Source organism: Ailuropoda melanoleuca, chromosome 12 (assembly GCF_002007445.2).
Source record: "Ailuropoda melanoleuca isolate Jingjing chromosome 12, ASM200744v2, whole genome shotgun sequence".
In the NCBI taxonomy this organism is placed as follows: domain Eukaryota; kingdom Metazoa; phylum Chordata; class Mammalia; order Carnivora; family Ursidae; genus Ailuropoda; species Ailuropoda melanoleuca.
Window position 1 is genome coordinate 64,101,724 of NC_048229.1, and position 23,250 is coordinate 64,124,973.

At 44.8% G+C, this 23,250-nt stretch overlaps 1 protein-coding gene across 5 annotated transcripts in view; it reads left to right on the plus strand.

Moving 5' to 3' along the window:
• Positions 1-23,250, plus strand: part of PRMT7 (protein arginine methyltransferase 7) — a 45,825-nt gene that overhangs the window by 10,254 nt on the left and 12,321 nt on the right. For all 5 annotated transcript variants that reach the window (XM_002923210.4, XM_034639565.1, XM_034639564.1 and 2 more), the window contains 5 exons: positions 5,922-6,071; positions 10,601-10,709; positions 15,775-15,887; positions 19,042-19,283; positions 19,507-19,687. In XM_002923210.4, the coding sequence (XP_002923256.2) occupies positions 5,922-6,071; positions 10,601-10,709; positions 15,775-15,887; positions 19,042-19,283; positions 19,507-19,687 (795 nt within the window). The remainder of the gene's footprint in view (positions 1-5,921; positions 6,072-10,600; positions 10,710-15,774; positions 15,888-19,041; positions 19,284-19,506; positions 19,688-23,250) is intronic.

The following is a 23,250-nucleotide window of genomic DNA, read 5'->3' on the forward strand; positions in this document are numbered from 1 at the left end:
TTAGTATTCATTTTTCCCTAAGTAAAACTCCATTATATAGATTTACCATGTTTTGTTTATCCATTTACCAGTTGATTGGCATTTGGATTGTTTTCAGTTTTGGCCGTCATAGTAATCCTATTTGTAAACATTCACATGCAAGTCTTTGTGTGGACACATTTTCATTTCTTTGGGGTATATATGTGTATGTGGAATTGCTGGGTCCATATGTTAAACATACATTTAACCCTTAAATCATGTGTTTAATTTTCATTTTTTCTAATAACTAATGGTGTCAAACATCTTTTCATGTGGTTACTTGTTGTCGGAATATCTTTTTTGGTGTAGTCTAGGGTTATGAACATAGGTGTGATTCCTTTTTCTTAAGATTTTGTTTGTGAGAGAGCATGCGTGCATACACCTGCACACAAGCAGGGGGAGGGGCAGAAGGAGAGGAAGAAGCAGACTCCCCACTGAGTGGGGAGCCCGATGCAGGGCTTGATCCCTGGACCCCAGGATCATGACCTGAGCTGAAGGCAGGTGCTTAACCAGTTGAGCCACCCAAGCACCCGCAAAGGTATGATTCTTGATAGACAGTGCCAAATTGCCTTTTAAGAGGGCTTCAGTTTCACTGTGGTAGTTTCAAAATTGGGTAATGAAAAAGTCATAGCTAGTTTAATGGGTGTCATTAATTGGAAGATATGCCGACCCGGGTTTACTGTTGAGGATGGTGCTAACCAGGGTTCTCAGGTGATCAGCTCATGACTGTACTGAAACTCCCAGGCCAGTTCCCAGTTCTACTGTCCTGTTACCCTACAGCCACACAGAGAAAACCACACCCCCCGCTTTGGGGGGATGTAATGTGTTTGGAAGGCAGCAGTGCTCCCCATTTTACCACCAACTTAATATATTTGTTCAGGGGGCGCCTGGGTGGCACAGCAGTTAAGCGTCTGCCTTCGGCTCAGGGCGTGATCCCGGCGTTCTGGGGATCGAGCCCCACATCAGGCTCCTCTGCTGTGAGCCTGCTTCTTCCTCTCCCACTCCCCCTGCTTGTGTTCCCTCTCTCGCTGGCTGTCTCTCTCTCTGTCGAATAAATAAAATCTTTAAAAAAAAAATATTTGTTCAGTTTCCTAGTTTGACAATTTCTAACAATTGCCATACTGATTTTCTTAAAATTTTTTTTATTGTGGTAAAAAGCACAGAACATAAAATACCATACTGATTTTATCCAAGACATAAATGCACTTTCTTTAAGAGTCAAATAGTTCTGTAAGGCTTATTGTGAAAAATAGCAGTCCCCTGGTGTGTATTTCCCTCAGACAAAACCTTTTTTTTTTTTTTAAGATTTTATTTATTTATTTGACAGAGATAGAAACAGCCAGCGAGAGAGGGAACACAAATAGGGGGAGTGGGAGAGCCTGATGTGGGGCGATCCCATAACGCCGGGATCACGCCCTGAGCTGAAGGCAGACGCTTAACCGCTGTGCCACCCAGGCGCCCCCTCAGACAAAACCTTTTAATGCTTAACCTCAGAGGCAGCCTCATTGTTTCTCTTTGAGCTGTTTGTTTTGTTTTTACTTCCATATATGAGTAGCTATTCTCTTGACTTCCCTGTGAGAGCTGAGAATTGGGTTTTCTTTCAGCCCCTCCGTCCAGCTCATTCCCCCTCCTCCCAGTGCAGTTTAATTTTTGCTGAATCAATATTCAGTGTTTCAGTAGGCAAGTCAAACTCTTTGTACCACTGTTTAGTATCTCCTTCAGAAAGGTGGTTATGAGGTAAGCACTTATGTAAATCTGTGTTAATTAAAATCATTTGTTTACTTTATTAGAACGGTGGAAACAGTATTCACAGGTGAGCTGTATGACATACTCGGATCACTTTGCCTTTCTTGCATAACTCTTTGCTAATAATGGTCTTCTTTTCGTTTGTTTGGTTTTTTTTTTTAAAGATTTTTATTTATCTGACAGAGAGACAGCCAGCGAGAGAGGAAACACAAGCAGGGGGAGTGGGAGAGGAAGAGGCAGGCTCCCAGCAGAGCAGGGAGCCTGATGCAGGGCTCGATCCCAGGACCCTGGGATCATGACCTGAGCTGAAGGCAGCTGCTTAACTGACTCAGCCGCCCAGGCCCCCCAACAATTGGCAGTTCTTTCATTTTTCTCTTCTTGAAGATTATCTCTGGGGTCGTTTTGACCTGCTTGAATCCAGACTGGGAGCTCTGCAGACTTGCTGTGTATCTGTCATCCTGGGATTCTTGTTTAATGTCCTGCAGATTTCCTTCACTTCTCTTTTTATATTGAGTCTTCTGTTTCCTGGCTCACCGGTGTTCCTCTGTGGTTCACTCTCTCTTTTTGGCGAAGCACATTCTTCATCTGTTTCTTGTGAGAAGGTGCATGGGAGGTGAGAGTTTTAAAACTTTGATAATCTGAAAACTGCTTTATTCTGTCCTTACACTTAAGACTTAGGCTGACCGTGGATTCTAGTTTGGATTCACTTCCCATCAGAATTTTGACATTATCCATTTTCTTTTATTTTTTACTTTTTATTTTTTTACAGATTTTATTTTTAAGTAATTTCTACACCTAACATGGGGCTTGAACTCACAACCCAGAGATCAAGAGTCGTATGCTCCACCGAATAAGCCAGCTAGGCATCCCTATCCGTTTTCTTTTAGAATTCAGTGCTGCTATTTTGAGATCTGGTACAATTCTTCCTCTTTAAAATAACTTTTTTATTGTGACAGACATACAGAAGAAAATAAAACATGTATGCACGGTTTAAAAAAGAATAATAAAATAAATGCTCATAGACTTACCACTCAGCTTAAGAAATAGAACATTACCATTACTTAGAATTCCCTTGTGTGCTCCTAGATTGTATTCCTTTCCTTCCCCCAGAAGTTTCCACCGTCTTGAATTTTCTGTCAATCACTCTCTTGCTTTTCTTTAGTTTTACCGCCTACTCTGTACTAAAAAGTAAATTCTTAGTTTTGCTTGTTTTTGAACTTTATGTAATGGAATCATACTGTGTTTATACTTGATTGACTTGCCTCTTTGCTCACCATTATTTTTGAGATTCATCCATTTTGCATGTAGCTGTAGTTGATTCATTTTCAGTGCTGTATAGATTCCGTTGTATAAATAAATCATTACTTACCTATTCTTCTGTTGGTAGACTCTGGGGTTGTTTCTAGCTTCTTGCTGTTTTAAGTAGTGCTGCTAGAACATTCCATGACCTGTACCTGGTGCATGTGCACAGTTTTCTCCACGTTGTGTATACCTAGGACTGGAGTTGCTGCCTGTTGAGTTTGTTCAGCTTTATAGGTAACATCAGATTCTTTCCCAAAGTGGTCGTGCCATTCTACGTTCTGATGCTTGTGAATGATAGTTCTTGTTCTTTCACATCCTTGCCAGTGTTTGGTATTAGCCAGTTTTTACATTCTTGTCAGTCTGGTAGGTATGAACCAGTCTGGCGGTGTGGTTGTAGTTGGCATTCGTCTGGCTACCACTGAGTTTGCGTTCTTTTTGTTAGTTCATTGGCTTTTCATGTTTCCTCTTTTATGACTTGGTAGTTTATAGGAGTTCATTATATATTTTGGGTGCTAATCATTTGTCAGTTAACATGTATTGTAGGTGTCTTTGTGGGTTGGTTTGTTTTTTAATTTTTTAATTAAGATTTTATTTATTTATTTGACAGAGAGGGAGACAGCCAGCGAGAGAGGGAACACAAGCAGGGGGAGCGGGAGAGGAAGAAGCAGGCTCCCAGGGGGAGCAGGGAGCCCGATGCAGGGCTGGATCCGGACCCTGGGATCACGCCCTGGGCAGAAGGCAGATGCTTAACCAGCTGAGCCACCCAGGCGCCCCTGTGGGTTGTTTTTTCATCTGATAAATGCAAATTCTTAAATTTAATGTCAGATTTATTTTATATGTCCTTTATTGGCTGGTACTTTTTGTCTCTTGTTTAAGAAATCCTTCCCTTTGCCAGGGTTTTAAAGGCTGTTGCTGATGCATAAAATTTCATTTGATTTTTATTTATTGATTTGAAATTATGTAATCTTCCTAAGTTTACTTAGACGTAGTAATTATTTGTAGGTATTTTGGGTTTTAACAGACATTCATGTGTGAATAGTAACAATTTTTTTCTAGATCTTATTTCGTTTTTTCTTGCTCTAGTGTGTTGGATAGAATTTCCAGTATGGAGTCCGCTTTGTCCAATTTTTAAAAAATTTATTTGCTTAAAGTTGTTCATAGTCTTTAATATCTCTAATATCTGCAGCATATTTACCAATATCATGCTCCACCTCCCCACTCCCCGCCTTATTCCCAGTTTTTGGTTCCTTCTTTTTCTCCCACCCCCCCCTTTTTTTTTTTTTAAACTTATCAGGGGTTCATCAATTTCAGTAGATTTTTGAAATAACTTTTATTTAAAAATCCTGTAAGATCTCTATATTCTCTAGTTCATTAATTTTTGTGTTTTATTTTTATTCATTTGCTGATTTGGCAGTTATGTTGCAGTCCTCTAATTTTTTGAGGTGGATGCTTACCTTTTCTAATATATTTCTCTCCAAACATTGCTTTTAGCTATTCCCTGAGTTTTGATATGTAATTTTTAAAAATTCAGTTCTAGATACTTTCTAACTTTCTGATTTAGTTTTTTACCTGTGTTTTTATAATTTCTCAGTGTTCAAAAATCTTTTTTTTTTTAATTATATTTTTGTCACTGAGTTTTCTAACTTGATTGCACTCAGGTCAGAGAGTATTGTCCTTTTGATACCAGTCTTCTGTCAGTTATGTGCTGTTGCATAACAAATTATCCCAACATTTAATGGCTGAAGGGAGTTATTATCTCACCATTTCCATGGGTTCAAAATCTGGGCTCAGCTTCGTTGCATCCCCTGGCTTTGGGTCGCTGGCAGGCTTGATCAAGGTGTCAGTCAGGCAGTCATCTTAAGGCTCGGTTGGGGGGAATCCACTTCCAGGTGTTTGGCCTCTTAATGTTTCTTACTAACTTGACCGCTCATTAGTGCATTTAAAAAGATTTGCAAGTATTTTCCCCATCATTATTAGTTACTTTCAACAGAAGGGTCAGGGTACCTATTGAGCCAAACTATTAGAGTTAGAACATGTATCTGTTTAAGCTACCAAATACCTGAACTAAAAACAAAGAAATGATTTCCGGAGGAGCGGATTATTTTGTAGACCAGGAACCTGTGTGAATTATAGTCCAGTGAGGAAACCCAAAGCGAGGTTACTCTTTCAATAGAGGGAATTGGTAACGCAGATAGGGGAGGCATGGGAAGCAAATGGGAGCACCAAGGTTACGTAGCGGTAGTAATTGCAGGAAGCAGCTCCCTTGCCTAGGGATGAGGAAACAGAAGAGTGGGATTCTTGAGCCCGGAAGCTGTGGAGAAGAGGTCCTGTGGAACTGGTGCCCAACTCTCTGAGAGGGACAGGTGCTGGAGTCCTGCTGCTGCCTGAGGGGCCTGAGGCGGCTGGTGAGGAGAGGGCGGAGAGGAGCTGGCGCTGCAGCCGGCTGCCCGTTCAGGGAGGACATTGATGAAAGGAGCAGTCATTTGGGAAGGAACAAGTTTTCTCCCCCCTGCCGGTTGCCCTCTAGTTTCCCTGTTGTCCATACCGAATAGCTGGCAAAGGAGAATGTGGTTGACAGACCCCCAGCCCCTCTAAGCAGAGTACAGAAGAGGAGTGGGTGTGGAGGGGAGGGACAGTCGCCAAATAAAGGACAAGAGGCTGACCCTGTGCTCTTGGAGTCTTGCAAGGCCTGCCCGACCCACCTAGCCTTTGCTTTTCCTTGAGAGGCCAGAAAGTCACGGGATCATGACTTACACTGTTGGTGCCAGCCATGAGTCCCAAACTTCACAAAATATCTTTCCATTTATTTATAGTAACTGGTATGAAATGACAGCTGTTTTCTCCCTTTCTCTTAGAATATAAAATATTACCAAGGTATCCGGGCTGCTGTGAGCAGGGTGAAGGACAGAGGACAGAAGGCCTTGGTTCTGGACATTGGCACTGGCACAGGACTCTTGTCAATGATGGCGGTCACGGCAGGAGCTGACTTCTGCTATGCCATTGAGGTGAGCTGCTCTCTTCAGGTGTGTGTCCTGTGTCTGGTGTGGGAAGTCCCTCATGCACCTTGCCTATCCGTTTGTTCACAGGCGTTCATGGAGTGTTCACTCTGTGCCAAGCACAGGGCCAGGTTCTAAGGATATGGAGATGAATCAGACATAATTCCTTCCTCTAGGGGCTCATCTTCTCCTCAGAAAACAGCGGTTCTCAGCCTTGGCTGCATGTCAGAATCACTAAATAGCTTCAAAAAATACTGATGCCTAACTGCCCCCTGCCCCCCAGTTTTAATTTAATTATTCTGGGATGGGGCCTGGGCGTTGGGAGTTTTGACTCTGCCCCAAGGTTGAGATCTGCTAGCTTAAATGTCCCTACAGAACCAACTATCTTATTATGTTTGTCAAAAATTGGGTGTTGGGGCGCCTGGGTGGCACAGCGGTTAAGCGTCTGCCTTCGGCTCAGGGCGTGATCCCGGCGTTGTGGGATCAAGCCCCACATCAGGCTCTTCCACTGTGAGCCTGCTTCTTCCTCTCCCACTCCCCCTGCTTGTGTTCCTTCTCTCTTGCTGTCTGTCTCTCTCTCTGTCGAATAAATAAAATCTTTAAAAAAAAAAAAATTGGGTGTTTAGGGGCACCTGGGTGGCTCAGTCAGTTAAGTGTCTGCCTTTGGCTTGAGTCATGGTCTCAGGGTCCTGGGATCAAGCCCCACATTGGGCTCCCTGCCCAGTGGGAAGTCTGCCTCTCCCTCTGCCCCTAACTCCACTTGTGCATACATGCTCTCTCTCTCTCAAATAAATGAATAAAGTCTTAAAAGAAAGAATTGGGTGTTTAATATAACATTAAACGTATATTGTTTTTCTGATGTCAATAATGCACCCCATTATAGGAAATATGATAAATATAAAATAAAAATAGTGTGTTAATTCAAAGTTAACTGTTGTTAAAATTTTGGTGTATGTTCTTCCCAGTTTTGGAGAAGGGGTGGCATGTATTTAAACACTTTTTCCTAATTTGGTTTGTGTGGTGATTGAGTTGCAAAGAACAAAGTCCCAAAATAACAATGGCTTAAACAAGAGAGAAGTTTTTTCTTTCTCACGTAAAGTCTGACGGTAGCACCTGGGGTATTCCACTGAGACTCTTTCCAGCTCCCCACCCACCATCCCTACAGTGTGGCTGTCGTGCCCACAGTCTAGAAAGGTGGGCATTATTTTAGGCTGAGGGAATACCACGTTTTGTCATTGTAGAAATCCAGAAAGGTAGATTGAAGCCAAACTATGAAGGACCTGAGTGCTACAGTAAAGACTTTAAACTACCATATCCTGAGTTAGTTCTTATTTGAAATAAGAATAGTGGGCTTCAGGTTTCCATGGAAGTCCTGAGAGCGGTGTGTGTGTATGACTCTGCATTTGTCTGAGGACTTCATAAAAAGATTAAGAGTCATTTCTTGGCCTTTTTGAGTGTCATCAAGATTTTTAAGCAAATGCAAAAAAAATCTATGTTCTAGGATGGTACCCTTAGTTGCCTTAAGTAGATTTTATTATCCTTACTTTACAAATGAAGAAACTAAGACCCAGAGAGGTTAAAGACTTAATCTCACAGTTAATAAATAGGAGAGCTTGACCTAGAGACTTGGTCTTTTGGTTCCTAATTATGATGCTCACTCTACAGTGGTAGCTTTGATGGGAGAGAGTGAGATTTCTAGCGTGGATATCTGGGGGGCAGTGAAGCCATTGACTGGTAAGAGGCGCTCAGAAGAAGATACTTGCTTTGTGGGAAAGATAATGCATTTCATATTGGATGTACAAAGTAGGAGAGAGGCAAATCCCAGGGCAGGAGCCAGTGTACATGTTAACTGCTAATTAAAGATATAGGGTGAGAAAATGTTTTTTTGACAGAATTGGTAGGACTGTGCTCTTGGGTTTTTCATATATTCCCATGTCAGTTACCTGGATTTCTAATTTCTCTCTTGCTGCTCTGATCTGTGACTCTCAGATCTTTTCTATTTGGCTCTTGACATTTTACGGTGGCCTCCCAGCTTTTACTTTAGTGACCACTTTTGAACCTGTGGTCATTCTGTCTGGACTGCCCTGTGGTTTTCAGCTCTGCCTGAGCTGCACACCAACAGGAAAGACAAGTCCAGAACAGTGGGTAAGAACCTGCTGGTCGCTAGAGCTGGACTTCTGACCTTTTAGAGAGTGGCATGTACAAGTGCATTTGCAACTCATTTGCTAAAGATGTGACAGGTGAAGCTGGCAGTGTAGGAAATTGTCCAGGGAGAGAGAGTAGAATGAGAAGAGCAAATCTGGGAACCCGTGCCTGTGAAGGAAAAGGAATGGCCAGTAAAGTCAAATTCAGACAGACACAGCGAGACCCTAGAGGGCAGAGGTGGAGGCCAAGAGGCAGCTGATTGCATGGGAATCATGGGAAAGAAGGAGTGGTCAGCAAGTATGGGTGTTCTAGAGCACCATTGTCCACTAGAACCTTCTGTGATGTGGAGTGTCTTCTACAGCTGTGCTGACCAATATAGTGATCCCTAGCCACATATGGCTGCTAAGCACTTGTGGGATGGGAAACTGTGAATTTTTAAATTTCATACAGTTTTAATCAACTTATATTTAAATGCATGTGGTCTCTGTATTAGACAGCGTGGGTATAGAAGTTGAGCAGGATGAGGACTGAGAGAAGGCTGTCGGGTTGGTAGCTAGGAGGTGACCTCCTTTAGGTGGTATTTTCAGGGGAGTAGGGTTGAGGAGTGGATGGAATACAAGAAATCATAGACAATGACTATAAACTTCTCTTTTAATACATTTGAAAAGTGAGGCATATTTTGGGAAGGTGTATTAGTTGCAGTGATTTCTGTGGCAAAGTCTTTGAAAATGAAGCATGGTCCTGCTTTCCTCACTTTTTTCTTTTTTTTTAAGAACAAGAACTTTCCCAGGAATCTCTGACAAATCTCTCGTTGGGTATTATTGGCCAGGTAATCAACTCTTTCAGGCCAGGTTAAGGAGCTAAGTTAAATAGGATTTAACCTTATTCTGCCACAGAAATCACTATATTGGTACAGGTTAAAGAGCTAAGTTAAATAGGATTTAACCTTATTCCACTTGGAAGAAGGTCAGTCCCCCAAACTGACTGGAGGGGCAGAGGAGTACACAGAATGATGTTGGGAAGTCAACTTCAGGGGCCATTCCAGAAAGAAGTGTTCTGGGTGAGGTCTTGAGTTCTTGGTGCCTGAGGAGGAGACTGTGAATGTCAGAGCCTGAAGGGTCCGCAGAGGAGATCAGTGATGACATTAAGAGGCAGGAGGGCTGAGGGGTGACATGAGCTTGTGATACTTTGGGGTGGAGGGAGGGTGATGGGTGAGAGCTGAGGGCATGAGTTCCTCAAACTACATCTAAAAACATCAAGCCAGATCTAGAAATAATTTGAAACAGATTGTGAAGATTTCTTTTTCTAGCTAAGCACATATGTATTCTTTACGGAAGAATATAGCATTTCCCCCTTGATTATAATAAAAGAACTATGTGTTCATGATAGGAAATACAGACGATGCAGAAAAGAACTTAGAAAAAGTGGAAATCTTGTCGTTGTGACCAGTTTATCACTTTTCTGTTTCCACTCTGTGGGTTGGTGTGGCTGCATGCACATCTGCATGTCTTATGCACTGTTGTGGCTGGAGCTTTGCAATTAAAATTGGGCAGGCTAGAAAGAGTTGGAGGGGCTTGTGTGTTCAGGGACATGTGAAAGGTTCAGGAAGACTCCCAGAGGAGAGGAGATATGTGATGCCCTGGGAAGTTGGGTTTGCTTTGGCAGGTGGGGGTAGGGCAGGGAAGGCTCAGGCTTGCTTAGCGCACAATGAAATCAGGGTGGCTGGGGCTTCAGTCTTGGGTGGGGGTAGGGTGGGAGGGGAGTAAGGCTGGGGAAGTAAGCTGGTTTGTATTATGGAGGGCCTAGAATACCATAAAATACAGGCTGTATTCTGCCAGCAGCGGGGATTTGGGGCAGTTTTGAACTGATGTCTGTACAGACTTAAGGACTAATACATTAACAGTCTCACTTTCCTCTGGAGAGGACAGCACTTGCCCTGCCCCAGGCCCCAGGTCATGGTTTTGTGAGGCAAGGCCCCCTACTGCCTTCCCATAGCTCGGCAGTGACACCTGCCATCCTTGCTGGGTAGTGCAACCTCCTTGGGAAGCGCTGCCTCCGCAGTGTGCCTGGCCCATAAGGTTTAGCTCTAAACCCAGCACAATGTTTTCCCTTTGTATTCATTTTCCTGGCACACATTTGGAGAACAAAATATTTAAATTCTAAAGATGAAGTCTCGTTTATTTAGATCAAATCAGCTCAAAGGAATATTTTGCCTGTATCATATGATAACAGAGGTACATTTTATATATTCCGGAGGAAATTCTGTCATGGAGACCTCTTTTACTTAAAATCTTAGAACCTGTGTCATGACATATCTTGCTGATCTTGGGTGTTAGGATGTTACTGCTCAATTTATTGCTCATTTTTCCTTGGGTTTTGGCTCTCTTTTCAAGGTTTTCAAGCCTATGGCTGATGCGGCTGTGAAGATTGTGGAGAAAAATGGCTTCGGTGATAAAATTAAGATTATCAACAAGCATTCCACTGAGGTGACCGTAGGGCCAGGTAAGATCAACACATACTGTTTTGAAAGTTTTACTTGTTCTTGAAGGAGAGAAGAAGAGGTTTATTCTGGTTACCTGGAATAAGTGTATTCAGGTATTCACAGAGAAATGGGGTCTCTCCATGTGGTCTGAAGATACGCACTTCGCTTCTCAGCTAGTTAAACAAATTAGTGAGTAAACCAGAGCTCATCTCGTGCGGCAGTGGTGATACAAATGAAACTTCCTTTTGCTTTAAGCAAGTTGGAATTCTTATGTGCTCAGCTCCCTGCGTTTCCTCAGACAGAAGTGAAACTAGGTAGATGGCAGAGAGAGGTTTGCTTCGTGCCGACATCCTGCTTCAGCGTCTGACATGAGCAATTTGCCTGTGTAGCACAGTCTCTCCAGGCTCTCAGAATAGTTTTTATAGTCCAGACATTTGAATCAGACTTCTCAAGTTTCACATGCCACCGATTCCTGGGAAGCACAGTGGAAAGATTTGCAAAAGAAGCTTCTGGAGTGAGGGTATGGATATCCTCACAGTTTTTTAAAATGCAGTAATTTAGAAAGATGCATCTGTATAAGGTCAACACATTTGTTCCATTTAATTAAAAAAATGTTCTTAATGGAGAACCTGAAACATGCGTAATAGAAGGGATTAGTGTCCCCTTTATTTTTGAAACATACATGTAAAAGAATATACAAATCGTGCCATTTTTTAACAGTGTTATTGAGGTAAATTTTTATAAAATGAGTGCATCTGTCTTAAGTACATAGTTTGAAGAATTTGGACAAATGCAAACACACTTGTAACCTCTTTTGCAATCAAAATAGTAGAGTGTCTTTATCACGCACAGAGATTCCTTGTGATGCTTTATAGCCGGTCACCTCCATATTACTGACCCTAGGCACCCACTGATCTGCTTTCTTCAATACAGGTTAGATCTCCTTTTTCTAGAATTTTGAGTAAGTGAAATTATCCATGTGTACTCTTTTGTGCCTGCTTTCTTTTCTGTAGCATGATGCTTTTGGGTTTTGTCCACATTCTGTGGATCAAAAGTTCATTCTTTTCTGTTGCTGAGTAGTACTTCGTGTGTGGACACCTTTGTTCATCCCTTCACCTACTGATGGACATGGCTAGTTTCCTGGTTAGGTCTTTAGATTTACTGATCTTCTTTTGTGGTGTCTAATGTAGGTGCATCTAGTGAACTTTTTATACTGTATTTCTAATCTCTAAATGTTTCCTAGAATCTTTTTTTTTTTTTTTTAAGATTTTATTTATTTATTTGACAGAGATAGAGACAGCCAGCGAGAGAGGGAACACAAGCAGGGGGAGTGGGAGAGGAAGAAGCAGGCTCCCAGCAGAGGAGCCTGACGTGGGGCTCAATCCCATAACGCTGGGATCACGCCCTGAGCCGAAGGCAGACGCCCAACCGCTGTGCCACCCAGGCGCCCCACTAGAATCTTTTTTATAATTTCCATTGTTCTTACATGTTTGTGTGTTCTTTTAAAATTTTTTTAAAGATTTTACTTACTTACTTACTTTATTTATTTATTTATTTATTTATTTATTTATTTATGGGAGTGCGAGAGTGAGAGAACACAAGAAAGGGGGGAAGCAGCAGAGAGAGAGAGGGAGAAGCAGGCTCCTTGTTGAGCAGGGAGCCCAACGCGGGGCTTGATCCCAGGACCCTGGGATCAGGACCTGAGCCGAAGGCAGACGCTTAAACAAGGGAGCCACCCAGGCGCCCCTGCATGTTCTTTTAACTAATTATCGTTATCTATATTAACTGTTTTTAACATATTTTTATATCTTCTGCTTCTACTGTTTCTGTCTTTTCTGGGTTTGTTCTGTTGACTAATCTTTATCCTGGCTCTGAATTAAATTTTTCTTCTTCACATCTCTAGTAATTTTTATTTGGATGCTGTGTATGTTGGGAGTTTTGTATTGCTGAGTACCAGAGTGGATTGTCTTCCTGTAAAAGCTGTGTCTGCCATGAAGTTGGGCTACTGGCAGATCAGTTTGATCCTTTCAGGGCTTGCTGGTTTTTTTGTTTGTTTTATGGGGGGAGGGTGTACAGAGGAAGAGAGAGAATCCCAAGCAGGCTCCACACCCAGCACAGAGCCTGATGGAAGGCTTGATCTCACAACCCTGAGATCATGACCTGAGCCCAAATCAGGAGTCAGATGTTTAACCAGCTGAGCCACCCAGGAGCTTCTTTCAGGACTTGTTTTTAAGCTTTGTTGGAGCAGGGTTAGAATAGCTTTACGTTGAGGCGTCAAGCTCTGTGGTACATGTGGACCCTGCTTGGGATTCTCTTGAGCTCTCTCTCTCCCACTGCCCCTCTGCCCCACTCTCAGAAAAGGAAGAGGTTTAAGTCAAGGTTTTGTTTCTTTTCTTTTTTTTCTTTTCTTTTCTCTTTTTTTAAAAAGATTTTATTTTTAAAGATTTTTATTTTATTCTCTACACCCATCCTGGGGCTTGAACTGACAACCCCAAGATCAAGAGTTGCAGGCTCTGCCGACTGAGCCAGCCAGGTGCCCCTAAGTCAGGGTTTCACAACAGTGACATTGTTGACATTTTAGGCCTAATAATTCCTTGTTGGGAGGAGCTGTCCTGTGTATTGCAGGATGTTTACCCCTGGCTTCTAACCAGTAGAAGCCTGGAGCACCTAGAAGACCCCCTTCACTCCTTCCCCTCCACCCGTCCTTTGTGCCAACCAAAAATGTCTCCAGAACTTGCCAAATGTCCTGGGGGTGGGGAAAAAATTGCCCCCTGTTGAAAACCATTGTTCCAAGACTACCTTGGTAACAGTACAGCATGGCTTTCCTGAGGTCTCTGGTGCTGGCTGATCAGAACTAGAATGTTTCCCAGTCGTCTGTGAGCTCTGGAAATTGTTCAGTTTCTAGCTCCATGGTATGGTCATCCTTCTCCTGGCTTTCTACAGTCTTGACTTCTCTGTGTGTGAGTATATTCAACAGGGGGCTTCAGGGGAGCCCTGTGCAGATTTCTGAAGCCCCTTTTCTATGTAACATCTCTCTGGTCCCCCCCCCCCCCCCCCCCCCCCCCCCCCCCCCCCCCCCCCCCCCCCCCCCCCCCCTCTCTCTCTCTGTCTCCTTACCTCAGCAAGACTGCCACATTTTGCCTGCCGTCTTGCTCCTTATAGCAGTCTGGAAGGTACCTGCCGGCAGAAAGCCAGAGCAGTTGTAGGGGTCATTTTGTTTCTCTTCTTGGCGAACAAATTGTGTTTCCTCTTGTTCAACATCTGAAAACACTTGTTTCATATATTTTGTCTGGTTTTCTGGTTGATTACAATGGGTGGGTAAGTCTGATCACAATTACTTCACAGCTGACTTGGGGAGAAGTATTTGTGTCCCATCTAGTCATGTGGCAGAGACCTAGGAGGCCCTGGGGTAGGAGGCACCCTCCTCAGGCTCCCACTGCACCCCCTGTGTTAGCACTCAACATGCTAGGTATCAGGCTCTCAAGAGTGTTTGTTGAGATTCAGTGGATCATAAAGCTTTGTTTATTTGAAGCAAACTGGACAATGAATCATTTTAAATTCCATAATTGGCTTAGAAAATTATTCAGGAGGTAGAATTGGCAGGGCTTGGGAACTGATTGGATGTAGGGTGACAGAGAGGGAAGAATCGAGAATTCAGCTAATACTTGCTGACTGTTCCTGGGTGCTGGACGTTGTTCTAGGCATTGGGGTAAAATGCCAAGCAGAGCAGGCAGGGCCCTTGGTCTCCGGGAGATGGTGCATAATGCCCAGGTTTCAGGACTGTGTGACTGGTGGTGCCATCCACTGAGGCAGCGGCGTCAGAGGGAGAAGCAGACGTGTAGGGGTAGGGCGCAGTTTGGGACAGCGTATTTCCGTTCAAGTTTGGCATGATATCAGAGAGGGTGGGCAGTGCCCCTTGGGAGCGTGGTCTCTGTGCCAGGAGACATTTGTTTCTTGTCAGCTTCCTTTCATGGCATTGAGCACAAGGGTGCTTTGTAGAAAGTGAACAGCTCTTACCTTTGCTGTCCTAACCACCACCACCTGGGGGAGATCTCATTACCCTTGTTTTACAGATGAGGCGACTGATGGTCAGCACTGAGGGTTCAGGGCTACAAAGCGGGATCTGGGTTCAGGTCTCCATGACTTAAGGTTCAGGCTATCTGTACTGCATCCTCCTGTGAGCCTCCTTAATGCTTCCCTTTCCTTGTGTTCTCCATGAGACTCGTCTTTGTGGGGAAGATGAGTGGGTTTTGTCAGATTGGAATCTGTGCACCATTAGGGATGTTTACAGTTAATTCTCTATGATGAATAGCCCCTTCCAAAGTTAATTTTGTCTCTTGCCTCATTAAAAATTGTAATTGTACAAGTAACATTACATTACAGAGGTTCAGGAATTGAGTCAGCCAAAAGACCTCCCCTACTCCTACTATCCTAAAAGAACTATTACTTGGGGGATCATTTGGTAGCAAGAAACTAACTTAATTAAGCGGAATTTAATGTAGGGAATTGTTGCTGAACCCTGGGTCTCATAGTATCACTGGAATTACGCATCCTCTCTAGCTTTGATTTTTTCCTCCCTCTGTGCAGTCTAGAAATATATGAAGTACTGATGTTCAGTTTTGCTTTTCAAATAAGTTTTGCTAATATGTTAATAGTTTAATTGTTACTTTGTATCCAGTTGCTAAGAAGAATGAAACATTTTCCATATGTTTGATTGATTAGTTTTGTTTTGAATTGTCTATTTGTGTTTTTGCCTGGTTTTCTTTTTGGGTGTTTATAGTTTTCTTATCAGTTCTGTGAGTCCTTTGCAATATTAATAAACATACAGAAAAATTGAAAAAGTGGTATACCAAATACTTACATTCTCTTAACCAAGGTTTACCAATTGCTAGTATTTTGATGTGTATATGTATATCAAAACAGGTTTTTGGTGAGCCATTAGAAAGTTTCATGACACTTCCAGTTACTTGAATATATGTGCTTTCAGTGTAATGATCTGTTAACTTTTTACCTTTCACGTATTTGCTGTAAATATTTTTTCTCATTGATCATTTGCTTCTGGCTCCATTTCCTTGTGTTTCTCAGATGGTGACATGCCATGCCGTGCCAATATCCTGATCACGGAGCTCTTTGACACAGAATTGATCGGAGAGGGAGCACTGCCCTCCTATGAGCATGCCCACAGACATCTTGTGCAGGTAGGGAACAGGGGCCTCCCTCAGGTACATTGCTGTGCTTTCAGCTGCTTCGCACAGGTCTCATTGATGCCCCATGGTCTACACAGCCCGAGCCCTCAGTACTTCTCTGTACCCCCTGGGATACCCTTGATTCCTGGGAGACTCTGGCTCTCCTTCATTATTAGGACTTCTGGGTCTCTTACCAAGTCTTCGTAGGCTAGAGCTGAAAGGCAAGAAACCGTCTTTGAATTCAGTTCAATTCAGCAAAGATTCTTTAAGTGTCATAATACATCCTTTCTGTTTCTAGGACCCACACTGGTCAGTGATGGTGCAGACTGGATGGGCCATTGGAGAGGCCAACAGAAGCACCAATAACATACTGTTTTAAGACTGGCAGATGAGGGCCGGGATCAGGAGATGAGGGCATATGTAGAGAGGCTGGAACTTGAAGAGGTCCTAAGGAGAGGGAGAGGTATCCCTTGTAGCGGGCCTGTTCGGTTGTCAGTGGGAATATCCCCCAGGCGGGCTTGTGAGCTGATGGTGGAAAGTGGGGGAAAGGGTAGAAGGCCTTGAATGCTAAGCCCTCTTGCCATTCTAGGCAAAAGAATTTGGGTAGTGATAATCTTTGGCAGTTTTTTTGGGAAGGGAGAGGCATTCTGACAGTCTCTGAGTTGTTGGTCCTGCTTTTTTATGAACATAAACGTCCCCAGAGGCAAAAGTCAGCTGGGGAGGCGTGAGTGTCTGCTTCTTTTGCTGCCACCTGTCCTGTGGGCACCATCTAGGCGAGCCTGCAGCTGTCCCAGTCTGGGGCCCTGTGTGGGGGTTTTTTGCGTGGCCAGAGTGAAGAGCTCATTGCGGGGCAGTTGGGGCCACAGGCCACAGGCCACATTACTCACACAATCAGCATGTGATGGTGACTGTTCTGTGGATCCTCACACTGTGTGAGATGTCTCCATGTCTCCGAAATGTAAGGTCTTTTTCTAGTAACTTTGGTAGTACTTATTTCTATTTCTCCACATTAAAACCATCAACTAGATGAATCCCTGAAACAGAGAACACAAGGATATTTAAAATTACATTGGTGTTGCTCAATTGGTCTTTCTCTAATTCATCTAATAATTAAGAAGGTGTGCAGGTCTCTGTCGACAGTTTCCTTTCTCAGCTGTCTGTGTAGCCAGGTGTCCGTTGTCTGTTCTAATCACTGTCCCCATCTGCCCACCTTGTGTCTGAGTGTGAAGGAGTTATGGCTTTACACAAAGGCTTCCATTGCCTGTCCCTTTTCCAGCCTTGTTGGAGGTCATGCGTCCAGGATGCTGGCATGTCTGACAGACAGTCCATGTGGTGGTGAGTGACCCAGTGATAGATCTGAGAAGGTAAATTTATTGAGCACCTTCATTTTGCCAGGCCCTTTTTTGACTGCCAGGAATATGAAGGTGTGTTCCCAGACAGGCAGGCAGGTGAGAAGTTTATCACAACACAGTTGGAGGGTATGCTCAGATGGTGGTCAGCAGGGTGAGATCCTGCCTGCTATGGTCAGGGAAGATGAGGATCATCAAGGAAAACAAAGCTTGAGCGGAGTCAGTCTTGAAGAGTAACCAAGTGTTAGCCTGGCAGATGGGGGTGTTCTCAGGAGAGGAGGTCAGCATGCACAAAGATGGGAAGGTGAGCTGGTGCGGTGTGAGTTGTTAGCATTATGGGTAGTGTGGGAGGTGGGGTTGGAGCCAAGGCTGGAGGGCTGGGCAGGACTAGACTGGGATGGACCACTGTGCTCCAGAAGGCAGTGTGGTGCCACGGGAGGGTTTTAAGCAGGGGATTGACATCAGATTCATGTAGGGGGGCATGTGGAGAGCATTTGGGGTGCAAGGTCAGGGGCAGGAAGACTGTTTAGAAGGTGGTTGGAGTCATCCAGGCTCGGGCTGAGGTGGGCTTCAGCTGAGACCAGAGGAATGGGCCTGGACAGGTAGCCTTGGGGAGGAGGAAGGTGGTCAAGGACTTCGTAATTACTTAGATGTGGAGGCATTGAGGCAGTGCCAAAGTTTGGGGCTTGGGAGGCTGGATTGGATGGTGGTGCTCCCTATTGAAAGGGAATATGGGAGGAGGACCAGGCTTAGGAAGGAGGGGGAGAGGTGAAGGTGATTTCTTTGGTTTAGACAGAGTTTGAGCTATCTGAGGGTCAGACAAATAGAGAGGACCAAGAGGCTTTTGGCTGTGTGGTATTTGGTAAATGAAGATGGACTGAATGACGTCCGTCAGGGGAGAGTGTATGGAGGGAGAGAAAGGTGGGCCAGACCAGGTCTCTGGGGAGTTCTCTCTGTGAAGGATGGGTAGGGGAAGCACAGCCTTGTGAAGCAGCCAGAGGGGGAGAACATGCCTGGAGACATTTTTGGTGTCACAGCTGAGCGGGGGATGCTATTGGCATCTTGTGTATAGAGGCCAGGGATGTTCGTGAACATCGTATGATGCACGAAACAGCCCCCACAGCAAAGGATCATCTGACCGAAGAGGTCTCTAGTACTGAAGCCCGGAAACCCCATGCCTGTTATTTCCCTGGAGTAGTAGCTGTGAGTGTCCTCTTCATGGTTGGGCCCCTCGTGCATGGTGCATAGAGGCTATTGGGTGAAAGAATGAGGTAGAAGGGAAACCAGATGAGGGACTACAGCCAAACCAAATGAGGGGAGTGGTTGGCAGTGCCTGGTGATGCCAGGAGGTCAGGTCATCTGACGATGGACACTTACCCATCGGGCTGTGCAATAAAAGGTTCTGGTGTCTGGGGCAAGCTGTGCCGAAGAGAAGCTCGGAGCCCAGTGCCAGTAGCGCTGTTAGCAAGATTTGGACTCTTTTTTCAAAGTTGGTGTGGGAGTTAATCAGCATGATGACAATTAAGGGTTATTTTTGAAGTATTTAAGAGTGTCATGTAGTTGGGAACTTCCCTGACATAAATTGTTTCAGGCATAATGTGTATTTTTGAAATCTGGTTCCTTTTTTCTCTTCCCCAAGGACATTAGGCCAAAAGGAGTTTACCGACCTCATAGTGGTAAGGCGTTAGACGCTACTCAACTGACCTGATATTAAGGAACAAGCCTCTTTTGATCAGTGAGAATTACTGTGGATTTATTTTATAGTATATATACCGGGTTTTTTTTTCTCTTCTTTTGTTTTTTTCATATAAACGTAGGAAAACTGTGAAGCGGTACCTCACAGAGCAACCGTCTATGCGCAGCTGGTGGAGTCCAGGAGGATGTGGTCGTGGACTAAACTCTTTCCTGTCCGCGTTCAGACTAGCCATGGCGAGCAGGTCATCGTCCCCCCCTTGGAACTGGAGAGGTGCCCTGGCGCCCCCTCTGTCTATGACATTCAGCTGAACCAGGTGTCTCCCACTGACTTCACTGCCCTCAGTGATGTGATGCCTATGTTCAGGTACCAAGGAGCCACCCAGCCAACGGTGCTTTGAGATATTTGGGGGAATTGGGATCTTTAGAAGTTTTTTATGAGTAAGAAGGAAATCTAGCTGATGTCACCTGCTTTTGAAGGCAGGAGTCCATTGCAAACAAGCCTCATTGCTGGTGATGTCACCATTAAAGCTTAAAAATGGAGTGTGTGAGCTTAAAATATGCTTAAGTTCCTGCATATTCTTCCACAGTGTGGACTTTAGCAAGCAAGTCAGTAGCTCAGCAGCCTGCCACAGCCGGCACTTTGAACCTCTGGCATCTGGCCGAGCTCAGGTGGTTCTCTCCTGGTGGGACATTGAAATGGACCCTGAGGGGAAGATCAAGTGCACCATGGCCCCCTTCTGGGCACACTCAGACCCAGAGGAGCTCCAGGTAAGAGGCAGGAGTTGAGCACGTTTTCATGTAAGTCAAGTCGGAAACTTGTTCACTTTTGGTTGTGGGAAAGTAGCATGTTGAATCTTAGATTCACAGGAATTTAGAGACAAAAGGACTATGTCAGGATTTTTTTTTATTAAAGATTTTGTTTATTTACATGACAGAGCGAGAGAGCGGGAGAGCGAGCATACCCAAGCATGGGGAGCGGCAGAGGGAGAGGGAGAAGCAGGCTTCCCGCTGAGCAGAGAGCTGGACACAGGGCTCGATCCCGGGACCCCAGGGATCATGACCTGAGTTGAAGGTAGATGCTTAACTGACTGAGCCACCCAGGAGCCCCAGGACTTTGTCAGGATTAATGTCAGAGAAGAGTTTTTTGTTTTTTTTTTAAGTTAATTATTTTGGAGAGAGATTGGGGAGAGGGTCAGAGGGAGGAGAGAAGCAGACTTCCTGAGTGTGGAGCCTGACACACGCAATCCCACAACCCTGAGATCATGACCTGAGCCGAAACCAAAAGCCTGCTGCTCAACTGACTGAGCTGCCTAGGTGCCCCTGTCAGAAGAGTTAAAAACAACAGCAACAACAACAAAGGCAAGGCTACCTATGGTAAGATAGAAAACAGACCTCTCCGCCGAATTCATGTGTGGCATCAGCAGACGCGGGGCCACGGGGAAGCTTTAGTGTGTTGGCTCCCCAGGTCCTAGCACAGCTGCTCCCAGAGCCCCCACCCCTTGCCCCCAAGTAATCCCAGGGGCCTCACCTCAGCTTGGAATGGAGAACTACAGTCTGTCTACAGCCTCATTTTCCATGGCCTCAAAATCTTCTCTAGCTTAATAGAAAGTGGGCAGAGGATGTGAACTACAGAAAAGGAAACGCAGATTACGGTTTTAACATGTGAAAAGCTGTTCAGCCTCACTCATAAGAGCAGTGCAGATATAAACTGCAGTGAGACATTATTTTCCACCTGTTAGTGATAAAGTTCAGAGTTTGGTGACGCGCTATGGGTGCAGCTGTGGGGAAAAGCAGGCCAATGAACGTCAGAGCTTCCATGGAGCGCGGGGAGACCCAGTCTGTCACCACAGGAAGGGATGCCACTTCTAGACATTTAGGCTCTGGGTAGAGTTGCATATATGTATAATGACATGTGCCAGGATACTCACTGCAGTCTAGAAGCTACCAGTCCTATATCCATTCAGAGGGTGAGGCAGGTCCCTTAGCACTGATGGAGAACAATCTCCAGGGTGATCATTAAGTAAAACAGAAATAGAGGTGTGGAACAGTGTGTGGCATGACAACATTCGTATTATTAAAGATGAGAATATATGTTTATGAGTTTATGTGTGTGGTGGGCGGGTGTAAGAATACCTTTGGAAGAATTGACAGAAATTGGTAAAAATGGTTGCTTCTGGGAAGGGAGCTAGAGGTTAGTGGTGAAGGAAACTTCATTCCATGATCCTTTTATGTTCTCTCATGTGCATGTGTTGTCTACACACACTCAAAAGGGAAAAAAGTGGGAAAGGTGCTTCAGGGCTGAGAAATCAAACCTTCCTTCTGATGAGAGAGCAGAAGGCAAACTCAAGACAAAGCACAAGCTGACACCCTGCAATCCCCATTCCCACCCCTAGCCGGCACTTCTGCTGCCCGAAAGCTAAGGGAAGGAAAAACAAATGGTTAACTAATAGAGACCACAGACAAGAGTCTCCTCAGTTTACAAAATGTCTTAGTGATTTACAAGAATAAACATTATCAATAAAAACACTCCTATCAATAACCTAAATTCCAGTGGGAAATGCCCAGCTGTCTTAATGTTAATGCTTTACTAGAGGGAACAACAACCTTACCTTCACAATGGCAGGCCTCCAGTATCTTGGAGGTCCTCTTTAGCATACGAAAATCCTTTTCAAACCTTTTGAAACCTCCCTTTTCCTTACCCACCCGCAGCTCCCAAGTATATAATCAGCCACCCCTCACAACCCTAGTGCAGCAGCTCTTTCTGCCCACGGGTCCTATTGCCGTGCTTTAATAAGCAGCATTTTTCACCAAAGACGTCCCAAGAATTCTTTCTTGGCCATTGGCTCCAGACCCCACCAACTTCACCAACATTTCTGAAAAAACCATCCCTTCTGTACCTGGGAGTCCCTGGGCACCATTCTCTCTCTATTCTCTTGTCCTGTTACCACTACATGGGCACTGGATTTATCTTGATTGCTGGCCTGCTGGTTCTAGGTGTACACAGGGTGATATCGGGGATGGCCTTAGCTGCTCCTCTGTTTCCTGAGTTACTCAGGCCAAAGGGTCATGACTGCTGCAGGATTGCAGTTGGTAACCCCTGACCCCTGGGCCTGTGAGGTCCCCATCTCCCTCCCCTCTACCCTCCAGTTGCCTGGGCTTGGGTGGGCGTGCCTCCAAGCAGTATGTGTGAACTCTTTGCACACCTGGTCTTCATGCTGAGCGAGTATTTGGGGGCGAGGGGGGTGGTCAGAATTTGCCTGCAGAATTGACGGGGACCCTGGGCTGCTTTCTTCCTCTCCAGGAGAGTGATGGATACAAAATTAGCGTAAGAATATATAATGCTAATACCTTCATTTGCATATCTTCACAGTGCTACTGATGTCGTTTTGGAATACGGTGAGGTTCAGTGGGGTGAGGTCTGGAGCTGACGACCAAGAATTCTTGAGACGTCTTTGGTGCACAAGGGTGCTTATTAAAGCACGGCGACAGGACCCGAGGGCAGAAAGAGCTGCTGCCCAGGGGTCTTGAGGAGTGGTGATTATATACTTGCGGGTTGGGGGAAGATACGGAAAAGGGAGGGTTTTAGAGACTTTGATATGATAAAGAGGACCCAAGGCTAAGATACCGGAGGCCTTGCCATTGTCAAGTTAAGGTTGACTTCCGCTCCAGCGAGGTATTAACATTAAGATAGTTGGGAGATTACTGGAAGAATGTCATAGGTCCCACCCAGAAGTGGGGGTTGGGGGAGATTGCAGGGTGTCCGCTTGTGCTTTGTCTTCAGCTAGCCTTCTGCTCCCTCATCACTGCTAGGTGTATTTTTCTCCTCAATCCTCATATGAGACACGCTGGGTAATCACATAATGCCCAAACTGAGACTGAGGACCGACCCAGTGATAGGAGCAGGGCCTTGGCTCTAGGCGGCAGTGGTGGGTGCTTGTCTCCTGACTGGAGTTTGTGTCCGTCCTTTACCAGCCGTGACATATGGACTGTTAGAAATTTGAAGAGCTGCTAATGGATCTCCCTCATGATTTCACTAAACTGCTCTTGTCTGAAATACATTCAGTCTGTCTCACCTTGGCCAGTGGGTTCAGTCAGCAGGCCTTTAGCGTTCGGACCGGGGAGGCTGGTGTGTGAGGGCGCGATGGTCCGGGAGCCCAGGAGGAGTTGGGGGAGGCTCTCTGTTCTTGGGTCAGTTTGCATAGTCAGGAATGAACAAAAGGTTTTAGAGAATCATTTTTTTCCTTCTTGTTACTGATGAGATTGTGGGATATCCGTGAGGTTCAGGGGGGTGGAATCCGGAGCCGACGACCAAGAAAGAATTCTTGAGACGT